This window comes from Schistocerca cancellata, chromosome 4 (assembly GCF_023864275.1).
Source record: "Schistocerca cancellata isolate TAMUIC-IGC-003103 chromosome 4, iqSchCanc2.1, whole genome shotgun sequence".
NCBI lineage: Eukaryota > Metazoa > Arthropoda > Insecta > Orthoptera > Acrididae > Schistocerca > Schistocerca cancellata.
In genome coordinates this window covers 262432454-262452031 of record NC_064629.1, presented here as the reverse complement: position 1 = coordinate 262452031, position 19578 = coordinate 262432454, and the positions used below count along the sequence as shown (strand labels likewise).

Sequence of the window (19578 nt, the reverse complement as noted above, 5' to 3'; positions counted from 1 at the left end):
CCATCTGGTCATCCAGGTTTAGGTTTTTCATGATTTCGTTAAATCATTTGTGGTAAATACCAGGATGATTCCTATAAAAGTTACATAGTTAATTTCTTTTCCCATAGCTCTCCAATGCAAGGTTCTGCTCAACCTTTAACTACCATGTAATCAGTGGGATATTAAACTCTAATCTTGATTTCTTCCTGTTTTTCAGAACTAGTGTAACAGTAGCAACTTTATGAGATAGGACAAACTGCACTGTACATAGACCCTTCTACCACATAATAGTTGAGAGAAGCATGTAGCAATTGAAGCTGTCCCATACTTTTTTAAATTGTGTTTTCCTGGAGGAAAATAATGAACCAGTATTTCAGCTGCATACAGTTTTCAATTAAAAGAGTAAACAGTTTTAAAAGGTGGCATGAAGTGATGAGGTAGTTGAAAACACAAGTTACCTTAATGTAATGACGCTGTTTTCTGAGAGGAACATAGTGGCATTCATGCAGGGTTACATATGAAATTGGACCGAGCGAGGTGGCGCAGTGGCTAGCACACTGGACTCGCGTTCGGGAGGATGGCGGTTCAATCCCGTGTCCAGCCATCCTGATTTAGGTTTTCCCTGATTTCCCTAAATCCCTCCAGGCAAATGCCAAGATGGTTCCTTTGAAAGGGCATGGCTGACTTCCATCCCCATCCTTCCCTAATCCGATGACACCGATGACCTCGCTGTCTGGTCTCCTTCCCCAAACAACCCAACCCATCCCATATAAAATTGGTGTAACTATAGTTCAGTTGTTGACAAATTTCTAAGTGCTTGATGATCAGCAATGTGTAACATGCATAGGCCGAGTAGGATTATTAGGAAGAAAGAGAGATGGCAGTAAGAAGCTGATTTTAGAGGCATAGGTTGCAGGAGAGAACTTTTTGTTGACAATTGAGGGGTTTGAGTATTGGGACATGAACTTATTGTGATTTTGAAAGGAACTAGTCCAGTTGCATGGTACCTGACGTGCGAGATCCAGTGTAAGTGAAATGAGAAACGTATTGGCACTCAAATTGGTGAATATATCTATGAAAACTGAGTGGAAAATATCTTCAATTATGCTATGAGGAGTAATGCATAAATGGGCCAACTGGAGACAGCTAATTTAGGTTTGGTGGGAGGAAGTATTTTTGTTGCAGTTATTTTTGTTCAAACAAGAGAATGGCACTGAGAGTAGCCCAGATTAATACCGTCAAGAATTAATGAGAGATTTCAACACTTTGGAGCTGATATGTATAGTTTATTAGACATATATGTTGAGATGACAAAATATCATTTCTCACCTCCTTTTGACGGGTGTGATGCTGCAAATCGACATGGCATGGGCACAACAAGTCCTCCAAAGTCCGCTCCAGAAATATTGAGTCATGCTGCCTCTACAGCCGTCCATATCTACGAAAGTGTTGCTGATGCAGTACTTTGTTTACAAATTGACCTTTCCATTATGCCCCATAGATGTTCGATAGGATTCGTGACAGAAGATCTGGGTGACCAAATCATTGACTCAAATTATTCAGAATTTTCTTCAAACCAATCGTGAACAGTTGTGGCGCATTGTTATCTATAAAAATTTCATGATTGTTTGGGAACATGAAGTCCGTGTATGGTTGCATATGGTCTCCAGATAGCTGAACGTAACCATTCCCAGTCAATGATCAGTTCATTCTGACCCGAGAATTCAGTCCCTTCCATGTAAACACAGCCCACGCTGTCATGGCGCCACCACCAGTTTACACAGTGACTTGTTAATAACTTGGGTCCGTGGCTTCATTGGTCTGCGCCACACTCGAACACTACCATTAGTTCTCACCAACTGAAATCGAAACTCATCTCTCCAGGCCACTGTTTTCCAGTCGTGTAGAGTCTAACGGATATAGTCACGAGTCCAGGGGAGGTGCTGCAGGATATGTCGTGCAGTTAGCAAAGGAACTCACGACCTTCTTTTGCTGTCACAGCCCATTAACGCCAAATTTCGCCGCACTGGCCTAACGGATACGTTCGTCGTATGTCCCACATTGATTATGCGATTATGTCACGCAGTGTTGCTTGTCTATTAGCACTGATAACTGAATGCAAACGCCACTGCCATCGGCCACTATGTTGTCTGTGGTGAGAGACAATAACTGAAATTTGGTATTCTTGGCAAACTCTTGATACTGTGGATCTCAGAATACTGAATTTCCTTGCGATTTGCGAAAGTGAATGCCCGATGCATCTAGTTCCAACTTCCATCCACTTTCTAAGTATCTTAATTCCCATGGTGCGTCCATAACCACGCCAGAAACCTTTTTATGTGAATCACCTGACTGAAAATGACAGCTCTGACAATGAACTGCTCTTTTACACCTTGTGTGGGCGATGCTACCATCTCATGAATTTTGTCACATCTATGTACATGAGTTTTTACTAGTCTGTGAAGCGACGTCTGTTAAGCTGCGTACGATAAAAGGAAGGAAGACTAATTGAATTTTAAGACACAGGTGATGACGAGGTCATTAGAGTTGGAGCAATCTACAAAACACCTGGGAAGACAGTGTGCTCAGAACAGGTATCCGTTTGAATGCCTGCTGTGACATGAGGCGAGCTGTCTTCTAAATACTGATGTAAGACTAAATACTGAGAACAACAGGTGGCTTCTATATGATGCGTTAAGTGTTGTGGGTTACTCAATGAATTTGTAATGATTCCATATATTTGATACTACACACAAGACGGAAGTTAGCACGACGTCACTCTTCTTAGCCCAATACTGAATATTACTATATTTAAAGAAATGGTAATGATATTAATGTTTATTAATTGTAAAAGCTAAATTCATAACGGTTTTTCATGATAAAGTTTGTATGGCAAATTTTATACTCTGCTGATAAATCAAAAGAAACTGTTTTTTCTCTGCTGTAGAGCTGTGTTTTTTACTTGTTAAAACAGGTTAGCAATGAAAACTTTTTAATTTCATTGTCTTATTATTTATGCACAGTGTAAGGTTTTTCATGGTCCAGGTATGTTAAAACCTAAGTAATTTTTGCTTTCAGGTATTTGACCTCCTTTGTGGAAGAACACTCATAGAAATATGCCCAAGTCTTCAAGTATCCTTCGCAATGTGTCACAAAATCAAGGAAATCAATAAAATAAGGATTAACATTCCGCAAAATCACAAAATCCGCTACTATAACGGGACTGAGTGAGGCGAGAATAGATTAATTTCCGGACGCCACTTAAGCTTCCACTAAACGTCAACATGAAAATTTTCTTTGCGAGAATCCATGCAGTTCCCCTCCCGTTCTCTTCCATCGATGGTCTGTGTGAATGTCGCTATTTGAACAGCTTTGTTAATTGTCTTTCCGTTCCTTTCTATTCAGTGATGAGAACCAACTTTAAAATCTGGTAGATTATTGGCCGTTTACTTCGTGATATCGATATTGAAATTATCTGTATTTGGGATTCTCTTTACAAAGAGTTTCATTTGTTTATTTTGATTTTGCTGGATTTGTTCATTACATTGTTTTTATGTTGTTTTGCTCGTTTGTATTATGAAATTACATGCCACAGTTTCGTAATGCATGACTATGCCCTGTTATGCTAAAAGTGTGCTGTGATGTTAATCAGAAAAGTTGCGCTTGCAGTTTCTGGCGGTGTAGATAGTGCCGTTGCCGGTATTTATTTAAAATCGAAAGGTATGTAACAAGTAATTCTTTAAGTATCAACTTCTTGATCAGGATATCAGAATTTTGAGCACGACAAGAATAGCGAAATTAATAGGCAGTATCATTAACTTGAAATCGTTACCCACAGTAGGGCAGTATAGTTTTGCAGAAAATCCTATCGCAAGAACACCATATCGTGTTAATGTACCAATGAAAAATAATACACTGCGTAGAAATATATAAGTTTGATGGCGTACATATTGATGAACACTTAAAGTGGGGAAACCGTACAGTAGATTTGCTAAAGACATCAAGAAACAAGGCTCCAGGATCGATTCTCAATCAGTTTATGGGTAGGCGTTCTTGACTAGAGATTATTAGGGCCATATGTGCTACCGCAGTGATTAACAGGTACTCGTTATCTCCGCTTTCTGAAGAACGCACCACCTATCTTGCTGGAGGATGTGCCATGTCAGGACAACCTGCAGATGTGGTTCATGCATGAACCACCTGCACATTTTCTTTGCATTGTGCGTCAGCACCTGACGAATACATTTGAAAACCGGTGGATTCGCCATACCTTGACCTGCTTGTTTCCCAGACCCAAATCCACTAGACTTTGGTTATGGGTTCACATGAAGCAATTGATCTCTGCCACTCCAGTTTATGATGTGCAGACACTACACAATCGTGTCTTCCGTGCGCGTTAGCATATTACGAACCAGCGAGGGTGATTTCAATGAGTGCGTTAGTCCTCACGGGTCGACGGAAGCGTCCGATTCCAGCCGTTGCTTTGAACCGTGACGTAAGGCTGCTGTGTGTGACGTCACGACGACGCGAAATTTAGTTCGTGAGTTTCGCGTGTTTGTAGGTGTAACGTTGATAGGTGTCGCGTTGATGCGGTCGGTGGTGCTCTCTGTTGGTGTGTTTGTAGGTGGCGTTTTGCTGTGGAATGTGGTGCTCTCTGGTGGTGTTTGTGGGTTGCGTGTTGTGTGTAGTATTGGGTTCATTTGAATGATAGACGCTGACTGGTTTTGTTGTGGTGCTGACTGTGTGTGTCTAGTGGAATATTTTGCAGTGAGTGGATGGTGTATTTTTTTTTTTTATGATTAAGTTACTGTGGTGTCATTTTCGGTTCGCCGTGTGTGAATTTTCATATTACTGTTGTTGTCTTTGTTAGGTATGGATATGACCCAGAAGATTAATAGTTTTTGCTTAAGGGGGCTTATGGGCGACACTCCCTTGTCGCTTATAAAGTTCCTGCAACTTTTCGGTCTTTTGGCTGAATTCATGCGGTGTTCGTTGTGTGGAGAACCTATGAGGCTTACCAAAGTTCCGGCGTCTCGGACCAGGGACGGCTACATGTGGAGATGTCGGAGGGATAATGTATGGCGCTCCATATGTCAAGGTTCCTGGTTCGAGAAATCTAGGTTGGGCATGCGTGAGATTGTGTTGATGAGTTATTATTTTTGTTATCAATCCTCTCACAGTTTCTGTGCACATGAGGTGGGTGTGAGTGAGCGAACGGTGCTTGACTGCTATTCTTTTTGTCGTGAGGTTTGTTCTGAATATATTAAATACAGGGGTAAGTTGGGTGGGCCTGGGGTAGTTGTAGAGATTGGCGAGTCACAGTTTGGGAGGAGAAAGTATGGGAGGGGCAAGCCTGTGGTCGGTATATGGGTGTGGGGGGCTGTGGTATCAGGGGCTGTGTCTTCAGAATGTGTTTTTAGGGTGGTTGAGCATAACACAAAAAGGGAGTTAGTGGGTTTGATTCAGGAATATGTAGAAGAGGGTAGTACTGTAGTTTCGGATGGGTTTTCTTCTTATAGCGAGTTGGGTCGGGAGGGGTACCAGCATTTAGTAGTTAACCACAGTGTCGAGTTTAAGAATTATGAGAGTGGAGCCTGTACTAATACTATAGAGGGGTTTTGGGGGGCTGTTAAATCTGTTATTGGGAGGGGGAAGAGGTGCTCTTTTAACCTTCAGGCTCATTTAGATGAGTACTGTTGGCGGAAGAGCGTCCCTGGGGGCTGTTGTATTTTTAGGGTTTTTTTAAGAGCGGTGAGTAAGATGTATAGGCCGAAGGTTGTAGCTTAGTTAGGTGAGGGGGTGGGGGTGTTGGCAGTGGCTTGGCGGGGGGGTTGGTAAGGTTTTGGAAGGTAGGTGGGGGGGTCATGGATTTTTGATTTTGTTGTGGAGGATTTGTTTTGTTGTAATTTTTTTAAGTTGTAGTGTGTGATTCTTATTTTTTTTTTTGGTTATTATTTGTTTCAAAGTCTTTGATTTTTTTTGGGGGGGGGGGAGGTTGGGAATTTTATTTGGTTGTGGTTTATTCTGTTGGCGTGATAGTGTGTATAGTGGTGTTTGTGTGTGTGTGTGGCTGGGTGTGATTGTGGTGTCTGACCTAGAGGGCAGCGCCGGATCTTTTTTGTGGTGAGTTGTTTAGTTTTTGTTTATTTTTTTGTCTGTTTAGATGGTTGGGTGGTTATGTGTGTGTGGGGGTTGGGGGTTGTTGTTGGTATTTGTGATTTGGTATTGTGAGTTGCTGTCGATCTTTATAAGTGAAGGGAAGTATTCAGTTTCAATGCTTGGTTGTGGCTGTGGGTGGTTTTGTTTCAATAGTTTCTGTTGTTCTATATAGGTCAAGGGGAAGTGTTAGATTCCAATTTTGTTGGTTTGTTGTGTTATTTGAGGTAGTAATGATTGTGGACGTGGTTGTAGTTTTGGGTTTCATGATCTGGTATAGGTATTTTCTGTTGACCTATTTAGGTCAAGAGAAGTGTTCGATTCCAGTGTATATTGTTTTTGGTTGATTTTGGGAAGGTTGTGGTCATTTTGTTTTATCATTTTTGTCGTTTGGTTTAGTGGCGTGTGTTTATTTTTAGTTTGTCCCCACACAAAAACCCCCATTTTCCTCACTTGTCCCGTTAGTTTCATTATATTTTTGGAGGAATATGTGTTTGATGGTTTTTCGATCTATTTTTGTGTTGTCATGTTTATGTAATGATGTCAGTCGCGATATGGGAGTTGTTGTGAATGCTTGTTTCCGTCATATTGGTGTTTCCATCATATTGGTGACGTCATCGGTCAAAGCAGACGGGTGGAATCGGACGTTTCCGTTAACCTTCATTCACCATAGTAATTACTCCCTTCCTATACTATCTAGGAAGAAAGATTTCATGACTCCTCTGTATGTGCCTGAATTTCTCAAATTTTACCTCCTTAGTAATTACAGTAGGTACATTTTAAGTTTGAGTAAATAATGTGTTTCCTAACTGCAGTTGGAGTGTGAGTTCTTGGTACTTTGAAAGTACCAGGCATTTTAATGTTGCATTCAGCAGCAGGTCAGTTGTGAACGTAGATTAGATGTCGTGCAACTGCAGTAACAATTTGGGGGGGAAAAAAAAAAAAAAAAAAAAAAAAAGGTATTGTCTTATACATTAAAATATGCGATAAAGAACAATATTTTCCCACTTACGACAAAGAGAATCAAAAGGCAAGCAAAACATTGGGTAAGAACAGACATAGTACAGAACAGTCTGTGTGGATATTGATCGGTGCAAGGCAGTTAAGAATTCTGGATCTAAGAATGCACTCTACAAAAATTATTTGCTAGTTAGAAAAATCTTCTAAAATATTAGAAAGAAAAATAACCTTCTAAAATATTAGAAAGAAAAATAACATATTAACTTATTGAAGAAATCTAAAATTCTTGTAAGGCTGCATGGGGCTTGTCACTAAATATAAAAGGTGGCTTCCATCTTTCATAACTCCTTGGTGTATCAGAAAATTCATGTGAGAAAATTATGAAATTAGCAGACAGAAATTCTAGCCAGTGCTTACTGTCAGGAGCAATGTCAGTAATGCACTGCTGATAGACATGTACAAAAGTATATGCACTAGCCTAGATTTCAGAACTAATAGTTTCTTCATTGAGGAAGAGAGAGGGGTAGACTGGTAAAGGTTAAAAAGAAGGAGCAGGTCAATCAGACTCCATGATGAGAGAACCTCCTGTTGTGAGGATGTAGGGAGACAAAAATTATTATTTAGATTTTCCTGAGTTGTACTGAGGAAAATATTTTATGAAATTTCCTGAGTCACTGATGGGAGTGATTAATAATTTTCTCTCTTTTTGTGATGTTTCAAGCTTCTGAAATCTGTGTAGGCCTCCTACAGAAAACCTTAACTCTTTAAGTTCGTTTTCCATTTATAAATTACTGGTACCTCCAATGTAATAAAGCCAATGCCTTGCAACACATCAACAAAATTGAATCAAACATTATGACAACTGTACAAAGTGGGCCAGTATGAGATTTTGTTTTTGTTTTTTGGTTTTTTACAAAGGGGAAAGTCTACATCAAATGCAATGTGGAAATCAGAAACAGAGATGATTCAAACTCATGGAAACAAAGAAGAGTGCCCAAGGTAGTGATCACAGTGGGGCACCTGATTGCATTTTCCACGAGGTCCTGTTTAGCAAGACAATCTGCTATGGACTTTGTTAGGTTGCCGTGACCACTTAAATCATAGCTTGAAAACAGCAAATGATTAGCATTTCAGGGCACAGGAGTAATGCCGTCTACATTCTGTATATAAGGAAAGACTACTCATTGAGAAATCATACCTCAATGTAGGTTGGTTGTGAGAAGATTGTATTATCCCTTGTGTAAGAAGGACTATTAACCAGTGTGTTAGAACCTGTTGGACAGTGACAGTATCGTGACCCTTTCAGGCTATGGTTTATTGTTCTGCAATATTGCTGCTTTGATTTTGAGCATACTAAATGCTATGCTGCAAGTCAAGTATCTACACAGACAGTGAGATGATTTCTGGAGCACTGCAAGCTGTTGGCACAGTGACCATTATTTGGGGGGGGGGGGGGGCGGCTTCCGTTGATGTAGCAGCAGTGTGTCCCAATGACGACAATGGTCACAGGATGCAACTTGTCATCTTTTCAGACTAGTTATGGTTTTGCGTGCAGCATTGCCATTGTTGAAAACAAATAAGTTGCCAGGTCTGGGTGGAATCCCAGTTAGGTTTCACAGAGTACTCTGCGGCATTGGACCTTTACTTAGTTTGCATTTGTCAGGAATTTCTTGCCCAGCACAAAGTCACAAGCAACTGGAAGAAAGTGCCGGTGACTCCTGTATATAAGAAGGGTAAAAGAACATACCTGCAAAATTACAGACCCATCTCTTTAACATTGTTTTGCTGTCGAGTTCTTGAACATATTCTCAGTTCAAGTATGATAAATTTCCTTGAGACAGAAGAGCTTCTGTCCACAAATAAGCATGGTTTTGGAAAGCCTTGTTCATGTGAAACTCAGCTTGCCTTCACTCACATGATATCCTGTGAACTGTTAATGAAGGCCAACAGGCAGATTTAATATTCCTAGATTTTTGAAAAAGTTTGACAAGGTGGCCCACAACAGGTTGTTAACGAAGGTACGAACATATGGAATAGGTTCACAGATATGTGAGTGACTGGAAGACTTGATAGGATCCAGTATGTTGCCCTCAACAGTGAGTGTTCAACAGAGAAAAGGGTGTCATCAGGAGGGCCCCAGAGAAGTGTGATAGGACAGTTGTTATTCTCATGGTATACAAATATGATTTGACGGACAGGGTGAGTAACAAGCTGCAGCTGTTTGCCAATTATGCTGTGATGTACAGGAAGATGTCATTGTTGCGTGACGGTAAATGGATATAAGATGACATACAAAATTTCTTGTTGGTGTGGTGAATGGCAGCAAGCTCTAAATGTAGAAAAATGTAAGATAATGCAGATGAGTAGGAAAAACAATTGAATAATGTTCGAATACAGCATTAGTAGTGTGCTACTTGACACAGGTGGATTAAATATCTAGGTGTAACATTGCAAAGGTATATGAGATGGAACAAGCGTGTAAGGTTTGTAGTGTGGAAGGCAAATGGTCAACTTCGGTTTATTGGGAGAATTTTAGAAAAGTGTGGTTAATCTGTAAAAGGAGACTATGTAGAAGACCATTGTGATGCATTCTTGAGTACTGCTTGAGTGTGTGGGATCCTCGCCAGGTTGGTTTAAAGGATGACATCGAAGCAATTCAGAGGTGAGCTGCTAGGTTTGATCTATACACAGGTATTGCGGAAATGCTTTGGGAACTCAAATGAGAGCCCCCTGGAGAGAAGCTGAGATTTTGGATGAACACTATTGAGAAAATTTAGAGAACCAGCGTTTGAAACTGACTGCACAATGAGCCTACTGGCATCAACGTACATCTTGTGTAAGGACCACGAACATAAGAGAAATTAGGGCTCATACAGAGGCATATACGCAGTAGTTTTTGCCTTACTCTATTTGTGAATGGAACAGGAAGGTGAATGACTAGCAGTGGTACAATGTACCCTTTGCCATGCACCATGTGGTGGCTTTCAGAGTATGTACGTAGATGTAAATGTCATATCGATGTGTGAAGACTCAAAAGAGAATGAACATCACCAGATTGCATTTGTCATGTTTATGGGAGCGAAGGTTTGTGGTGCCATTGGAAGGAAGGAAGATTAGGGTTTAATGTCCCGTTGACAGCAAGGTCATTGGAGATGGGGCACTAGCTTGGATTGTTCCAAGGCTGGGGGTGGTATCTGGCTGTACCCATTCAAAGGAACCATCCCGACATTTACGTGGAGTGGTTTAAGGTAATCACTAGTGCCACTGGGTACACAACACAGCACAATCGTCTGTGGTTCACATAGCTGGTAATTTGAACAGCAGCCACAACTTTTTTGCTTGTGGCTGTTCCCTATCTTTGAGGTCTCTGTGACATTACGTTTCAACCACATGTTTCCCATACTGTCTTTACCTTTCTCAATACTGAAAGCGCTAGACTGTTGCCCAGGCTAGCGTGTTCTTCAGATCTCACACCCACTGAAAACATCCGGTCATGGGTTGCGGAGAGACTGGCATGCCACCACTTGCCAGCCGCTAAAGTTGATAAACTCTGGCATAGGTGAAGCACTGTGGAATGACATACCTGTATCTGTCATACAGCTCAGTTTCACTCAATACCCAGCCAAATGATAGCCATTATTGCTGCTAGATATGACAGATTTGTGTAAAAAATCATGTACTATTACTATGTTGCAGTATGTGCACAGTAAGTAAAATCTCTTTGTTCACTATCCTTCCTAATTTTGCAATATGAATAGCCAGCTGTGTACGTGAACGGGAGAGCATAACATTTCATATGTAATGGCTCTTCAGTAGTTTCTCTGTTCCTGCTAAGTTTTGTTCAACAGCGTGATTTCAAATTTTGCAATTTGCAGATGATCTAATTTTGTTTTGCAAAGTGAACAATGCTGTTGACACAACACAAGTTCCTGTCCTTTTCTACAAGGACAATAACTTATTTGACTGGAATAAATTGAAAATACAGTGCATTGCATGACATGGAAGTGGTGGTTAATGCAGAAGTTGCTAAACTATTTTATCACATGCAAGAAACAACTAGTTAAGGATGCTCAATAAACGGGTGTTATTGCTTTTCATGTCAGAAGCTTCAATATAAAGAAAAATAAAAAATAAATTAAAGAACACACAAAATGAGTTACTTAAACATTTCTGACTGTTAGTGCATGGAAAACTACACCAGAGATTACCAGAAGTGTGAAACCTCAGTAGAGTTAAGAGCTGCCTGAAATAGATCTTACTCGGTGGTGGACTGGCACCAGAGTAAGTGGTTCATGCTTTGAGCAACTCTACAGTTGCAGTAGGTTGTAACAATTGGAAATCTCCTTTTTTTTTTCATTGCACATGGATCCACCAGCTCCAGTATCCCACTTCTCTTGGTGGTAAGGAGGGATATTTTCCGGTGGTTGGGGCCATCTAGGATTATTTATTGTTTGTTATTTCTGCATTTTCATTCTTGCTTTCGATGGAGTCATTTGCAAGATGCTGATGGTTTTCATTTACTGTTTCCTGAATATTAGTCTCAGGACAGTTGCTACATGATCATATAATGGATGAATGGACTTGATGCCCAGCTTTGTTCTTTCCACACTGTCAGCAATTTAGTGTTGGATGTTTGGGGGAGCACTACCTGTCAGCTGATACATTTTGGCAAGTGGTGTAGACCACAAACATAGTTTGTGGCTTGGAGACCCATGTACTTCTGATCAGCTTCCTAAGGATGTTTTTTCTGGTTTCCACTTTCAGTCTTGTGGTATAGCTATGCTGCTCATATGACAAGGTGCAGTCAAGTGTTTTGGATGTTGTATAGTATCCAATTGCACTCCTCGGCAAGAGCTCCCAAGGCAATGATGTTCATGTCTGTGTTTACCACGAGAAACACGAATTTGAGTTTTATCTGGTTATGGATGAAATTGATTCTTACTCATTGTGCTCAAAGCACCTTTCATGCACGCTTCCACTTCTGCAAAGGACTTAGCTTGAGTTTCCAAAGCCATATCACCTGCATAGAGAAACTTCCTGGTGTGCTCTGGAGGTGGTTAATTACAAGTATAGATGTTAAAAGAACTTGGGACCAATACACTTCCATGTAGTAACACAATTTTTTATGCATTGCTGTCAACTTTATTATCCATGAAAGCAAACATATACCCTTCTGTTTTTCTGAGTAATTGTTCAATGAGTGTGGTGAAACCATAGTCCTTAGTAAATCCATAGAGTTTTTTTTATATCAATATACAATGACTGACTGAGTACTGGCAGCTATTAGATCGGTGAAGGCTGCACTTGAATCATTGTTTTGAACCAATCCAATATATACTGGGCGAGATTAAGAATCTGATACGTTCAATTCTTTCCCGGTCTGAAACCTGCTTGTTGATAAGCACTCTAAGCTGTAAGTGATTCAGCAAAGTCTGTCAAGGATTTTGTGTAAATGTCATAGTAGTGATGTTGGTATCAAGCTTTTAGCATCTGTTGGTGGTTTATATGGCTTCAGAATGGATGTCGCATGTGATTTTTGAGTGATATGTTTCAAAGTAGTAATTGTAGAGTTCCATGATCCATTCTCTTACTTTCTTTGTGAAATGTTTTATGTGCTCCACACTGCAGTCATCTGTGCTTGCTGATTCTATACTGAATGGCTGTTTATGTTCTTTAGTACAAGTTTTATGTTCTTTAGGCCGCCTTGTTTTATGGCATTGAACTCTTACCTGTTTTTCAGGCTTGATGATGTTTGGTTTGCGGGGCAGTCATCAATGCCTGTACAAATTGCCAATCTTTACACAGTCCAGTCTAGCCACTTTCACAAATAATGATGAAATGAAATGAGGAGGACAACACAAACACTCAGTCCCCAGGCAGAGAGAATTTCAGGCATGGGCTAACTAATTGGTAGTGACCTTTGGATGCCATATAATAGTTGTTCAAACCTCTACAGAAGCTCTTAAGAACTCTCCATGCATTCTGACTATTCTAGCTCCAATCCTTTGCCTTCATCATTTTTACCCACATGTCTTGTTTGTCTTTAGATATTGCTGTTAGGAATCATTCTCCAGCTTTGAGTTTTCTTCTTGAAAGGTTATTTATTGCAATGATTGAAAACCTTCAGTAGCTTTTCAGTGTCTGATGATAAACATTTCATATGCTGTGGTCTCCAACCTCTGAGTATTACAATACCATGAACAATATTTCTCAGTATCCACAAACTCATCATATGAAACAGGGCCAGGCTATGTATGGGTAAATATTCATCCAAGGATGAAGTAAATTTTTTACAGTCAGCTTTCTTAAAATTATATTTTTTAAGAAAGGGAATAATCTGTCTGAATTTCTGTATTTATTTGGCATACAATTATGCAATGTTAGGTACTGCAGCCCAACTTACTGTTTTGAGTTTTGCCTGATTTGCTCACTTTCAAAGAAAAGATGAGGATTGTAACCTCTTTTCAAGTAAGCAGAGTCAGATTGATACTGCCCAAACCACAATAGTATTTCCATTTCCCGTATAGTATTTCCATTTCCCGTATATATCCATGCCATAAATGGCTGTTGACCATCACACACATGATGATTTGGTTCTGAAAGTGGTTTTATAAACTGTGGTCACGATGCCATTAATCACCTCCACTGTAAGACAGTAATTTATTTTTTACTGCTGTTACTCACATAAAGAGAACCTGTGCTATGCACGGAAAAGATGATGCTGCCTTATTGTCTATGTGGATGATTAGCTGCAAGGGGCATACATATATCTTTGGACAAGCAGTGTCATATTTCTGTGAATCTCTTGAACGCAAAGCATGTCACACGTGGTTGAGTATCTCTTTTTGATTTGTAGATGTTGTGTGATCTTTGATGCTAAGAATGGCTGTTGTAAGGTCTTTGTGGATACGAGGATGCTTCTGGAGGGAAATGACCAGCTAGTAGTTAATACTGTTGCCCAGGATATGCTCAAATGAATTACAAACTCGTTCTTTCGGGAGTCTTCTTTTGTGTTCTCCAATAGGTGCCAAGCTCATAATTGCTTCTGGGGAAAACCTAAGACATCATCTTATCACAATATTATCTGGTAAAAATAGACTATACTCTATTCTACAGCTAATGTCAGCTATGGCCTGCTTTCCTGGAGCCTGGTACTCTAGAAGAAAAGACTTAAAATCACTGCAGCATACAAAACGGTGACTTATTGCACACCCTTGGAGTAATGATAGTTTTCAACATTAACATATTCAGTGGAAGCGATGAAGAATACGGAACAACCCGTAAGCTTTGACTGGTGACACTATCAATCAGTATAGCATCTATGATGTAGCATAATAAAAGTATAGTAAAGTCATACAGCATGATTGACTGGGAGATCTCTACGGAGAGGTTCATCCATCTGAACTGGAAAGCTGTTTTCCATCCTTCGCATTTGTAGGCACCTTCCCTTCATGAAGCATGAGCGTTGTGCATTGTTGAAGTATAAGTGTTGAGTTTCTGTGACTGTAATGGGCGTGTATGGAGTGTGGTGTCACGTATGTGTTTGATGATGGTGATGGTGGTGGTGGTGATGATGGTGATGGTGATGGTGATGGTGATGGATGATGATGGATGATGAGAGAAGAGAGACGGTGAAACCTGGTGCTGGCATATAGCCTATTCTTCTTGAATAGCACTGAGGGGGCTGCTGAGCTTAACTTCCCCATCTTATGGATGGATCACCATCAACAGTATTGAATACCCTCATTTCACGAGACGCTGCAGAGAGGTTTGGCATTTGATCTAGAACATTCGCACTCAGACTAGTGATCAAGAACTTTATGCCACCACCCGTCTTGCTTCCTCTGCTGTAAAGGCAAAGGGAAAATTGAATTTACAGTTAAATCGGTACAATGAAATGAATACTCTCAGCTGCATACAGGCGTTGATATGCGTCAACGGGGACAGTTGAAAATGTGTACCCGACTGGGACTTGAATCCGGGATCTCCTGCTTACATGGCAGACGATATCCATCTGAGCTACTGAGGACACAGAGGGTAGTGCGACTGCAGGGACTTATCACTGGCATGCCCTCTGTGAGACCCACGTTCCCAATTTATTGTCCCGCACTATATTCGTAGTGCCCCTGCCCACTACACTCGTTACTCGCAGCTTTACTGATTCCCGTAAGAGTTTGGTCATTGTGTGTGCATCCGCACAGAAGATGGTCAAATGGCTGGTGAGCCTTAACTATATAGATGAAGACGGTATCTGTTCTTTCGTACATGTCTGAATTATGTGTTTGTATTGGTCATGTCCAGAAGAAGGTGGGCACCAGGTTGAGGAAGTTGAAACAAAGTTTGAGAGGCAAGAAACTTTCTGAGGTAAAACCATAAGAGGCAGGATGACAGACAAAACGATTGATGAACTGCAGCAGTATTATGGGATGGCCATTGGAAATAATACTGAGGATTTGGTGAAAATGAAGCAGGCAGTATGGGCTACCTTCTTCCACAGACTGTCAACTGATGAAAAACCTGTACACCACCTTTGCCCTCCGGGCCCCGATTTATACCTAGTACTCAAACAATTAAATGCAGCCAAAACCTCTCAGACAAACAGAAGCTAAACGATATCAAAGTTAGCGTAAGGAGGGCTATGCGTGAAACGTTCAGTGAATTCGAAAGTAAAATTCTATGTACCGACTTGACAGAAAACCCCAGGAAGTTCTGGTCTTACGTTAAATCAGTAAGTGGACCGAAACAGCATATCCAGACACTCTGGGACGATGATGGCACTGAAACAGAGGACGACACGTGTAAAGCTGAAATACTAAACACCTTTTTCCAAAGCTGTTTCACAGAGGAAGACCGCACTGCAGTTCCTTCTCTAAATCCTCGCACAAACGAAAAAATGGCTGACATCGAAATAAGTGTCCAAGGAATAGAAAAGCAACTAGAATCACTCAACAGAGGAAAGTCCACTGGACCTGACGGGATACCAATTCGATCCTACACAGAGTACGCGAAAGAACTTGCCCCCTTCTAACAGCCGTGTACCGCAAGTCTCTAGAGGAGCGGAAGGTTCCAAATGACTGGAAAAGAGCACAGGTAGTCCCAGTCTTCAAGAAGGGTCGTCGAGCAGATGCGCAAAACTATAGACCTACATCTCTGACATCTATCTGTTGTAGAATTTTAGAACATGTTTTTCGCTCGAGTATCATGTCGTTTTTGGAAACCCAGAATCTACTCTGTAGGAATCAACGTGGATTCCGGAAACAGCGATCGTGTGAGACCCAACTCGCTTTATTTGTTCATGAGACCCAGAAAATATTAGATACAGGCTCCCAGGTAGATGATATTTTCCTTGACTTCCGGAAGGCGTTCGATACAGTTCCGCACTGTCACCTGATAAACAAAGTAAGAGCCTACGGAATATCAGACCAGCTGTGTGGCTGGATTGAAGAGTTTTTAGCAAACAGAACACAGCACGCTGTTATCAACGGAGAGACGTCTACATACGTTAAAGTAACCTCTGGCGTGCCACAGGGGAGTGTTATGGGACCATTGCTTTTCACAATATATATAAATGACCTAGTAGATAGTGTCGGAAGTTCCATGCGGCTTTTCGCGGATGATGCTGTAGTATACAGAGAAGTTGCAGCATTAGAAAATTGTAGCGAAATGCAGGAAGATCTGCAGCGGATAGGCACTTGGTGCAGGGAGTGGCAACTGACCCTTAACATAGACAAATGTAATGTATTGCGAATACATAGAAAGAAGGATCCTTTATTGTATGATTATATATATGATAGCGGAACAAACACTAGTAGCAGTTACTTCTGTAAAATATCTGGGAGTATGCGTGCGGAACGATTTGAAGTGGAATGATCATAAAAAATTAATTGTTGGTAAGGCGGGTACCAGGTTGAGATTCATTGGGAGAGTCCTTAGAAAATGTAGTCCATCAACAAAGGAGGTGGCTTACAAAACACTCGTTCGACCTATACTTGAGTATTGCTCATCAGTGTGGGATCCGTACCAGATCGAGTTGACGGAGGAGATAGAGAAGATCCAAAGGAGAGCGGCGCGTTTCGTCACAGGGTTATTTGGTAACCGTGATAGCGTTACGGAGATGTTTAACAAACTCAAGTGGCAGACTCTGCAAGAGAGGCGCTCTGCATTGCGGTGTAGCTTGCTCGCCAGGTTTCGAGAGGGTGCGTTTCTGGATGAGGTATCGAATATATTGCTTCCCCCTACTTATACCTCCCGAGGAGATCACGAATGTGAAATTAGAGAGAGATTAGAGCGCGCACGGAGGCTTTCAGACAGTCGTTCTTCCCGCGAACCATACACGACTGGAACAGGAAAGGGAGGTAATGACAGTGGCACGTAAAGTGCCCTCCGCCACACACCGTTGGGTGGCTTGCGGAGTATAAATGTAGATGTAGATGTAGAATTCATACAGTCATAAACATTCCATCTCAACAGCAGTCATGGATATCATAAAATTTATTTACAGGGACCTGGCAAATCCTGAATTACTGAAGAAGTGTCTGCATAGTCAGACTGAAAATCCCAATGAGTCGCTCAGTAATCTTATATGGACTCGCATACCAAAAAATGTTTTACTTGGAATGAAGACACTAAAGTGGGGGATCAATCATGCTGTTATTTCTTTTAATGATGGCAACATTGGTAGGGTGAAAGTGCTACACCATATGGGAATTAATCCTGGGGCAAACTGCATCAGAGAACTTGAACAGATGTACAAGGTTCGCATTGATAAAGTCGAGTATGCAGCACAGTTGGCCACTAAGGCGTCCAGACAGAAGAAAAATCTTAGAAAAAGATCAAGAGGATGACATACAGTATGGTGCATGATGTTTGAGTGACTAAAAATAAAAAAAATTAAGCATATATTGAGTGAGTTACAGTCTTTTGAAACTTTAGAAGCCATTCCTGAAAATTTACATTTTCTGTTGCATATTTTGCTAAACCTCAGAAATCACTTAGAGTATAGTATTAAAATTTTCAGGGAGTAATAACATACATATCCTGAGTCTACTGAACTAAAAGAAGAACATAATGTTATTTATAATTAAAATTATTTAGAATAATGTACAAAAAAGTACACAAAAATTTAACTGGTAATTAAAAAAAATTGTATTTCCGAAAGCAGTGGCTGAAATGTAATTATTGTAGTCCAGTAGACTCAGAACATATAGTTTAATGTCCTGTAAAATTTTCTTGTCAATGGCTACAGTGGTTCCTGAATACAGGGAAGCCAAGTCACTAAATTTAACATTGTTGGGATAGGGCGTTCCAACTCCCCTTAAGAGAAGCACATACTTAAGAGACATGTTATTATTTAAGCGGTAAAGTTACAAAGAACAATACAAAGAAAAATTAATGTGTGTCACTTTCCAATTTCTGGAAAATGTCCAGACATATTGAAAAATGCTTATATCACATTTCACTAGCCTGGTGGGAACTTATAATTGGTCTTACACAATTCCCAAGACAGTACAAATTGTAACAAAATAAAATTATTAATGGGTTTCTACAAGTGGACACACACATAAATCTGAAATCACAATACTTTGTGTTTTGATGAAAAAAATAATTCTAAGATCATTCATACCTGACACCCACTGCTTCAGACTTTCACAAAACTTTTTCTACTCACTACTTTCTGCATGGCAATAGCCAGTGCAAAATTTCTGCACATACTTCTTGTAGCTTGAGGGGAAAAAATTGAAATTTTTTACAAACGTAAATGCTGGTGAAATTTCAAATTTAGGTTGCATTATGTCAGACAAAAATAATAACAGTAATAATAACAGAAAGTATCTTACTTTCAACACATCACCGTCATATTTCCCCAGATGTTACAGAAGGGCTGTATCTTTATTGGAAAAAAATTAATAACGATTCTTGACTTACGGGAATATAGAAAATCATCTTAAGGTGGTGTGGTCCAAACAATGATTTTTAAATAAGTAAAACACTTTCTGACAGCCGATACAAGATTTATTTTTATCAAAACTATGATATTATTAACAAAAATAGAAAAATCACCCTGAGTTTTGATAGATATTGGATGTTCATTTGACATATATATCACATCATTGTTCAGAAGATCGTTCAGATCAGATTATGTAAACTGACACCTATAGTAAGGCTACATCATGAAAGTACGGAGCCAAAAGTTATAAATGTAATTGAAACATTTTCATTACATGGGTTAAATTTATTCAGGATGTCAAATTAGTGTCTTTGAACTACAGTTATTCTAGCAACACTTGTGTTAATTTAAAATGTACATATTCTGCAGTGAAACTATCAATGAAACTTCTTAAGAGAATATATGTTTTTAATCCACTGAGACAAATTATATTCTGGTAACTTCATATCTTTAATCATTAAAGTAATACATTCTGCCTAATGATGTTGATTTAGGTACACCAACAGCACATAAAATGTGACTTTTCATGCTTTCCC

General features: G+C 40.1%; 1 protein-coding gene across 1 annotated transcript in view; it reads left to right on the top strand.

Annotated features, from left to right (window-relative positions):
- The first annotated feature begins 3488 nt into the window (after positions 1–3488).
- Positions 3489–19578, top strand: part of LOC126184909 (mitochondrial tRNA-specific 2-thiouridylase 1) — an 89256-nt gene continuing 73166 nt past the window's right edge. Inside the window, exon 1 of the mRNA XM_049927571.1 lies at positions 3489–3699. Coding sequence (XP_049783528.1) covers positions 3621–3699 — 79 coding nt within the window. The 5' untranslated portion in view covers positions 3489–3620. The remainder of the gene's footprint in view (positions 3700–19578) is intronic.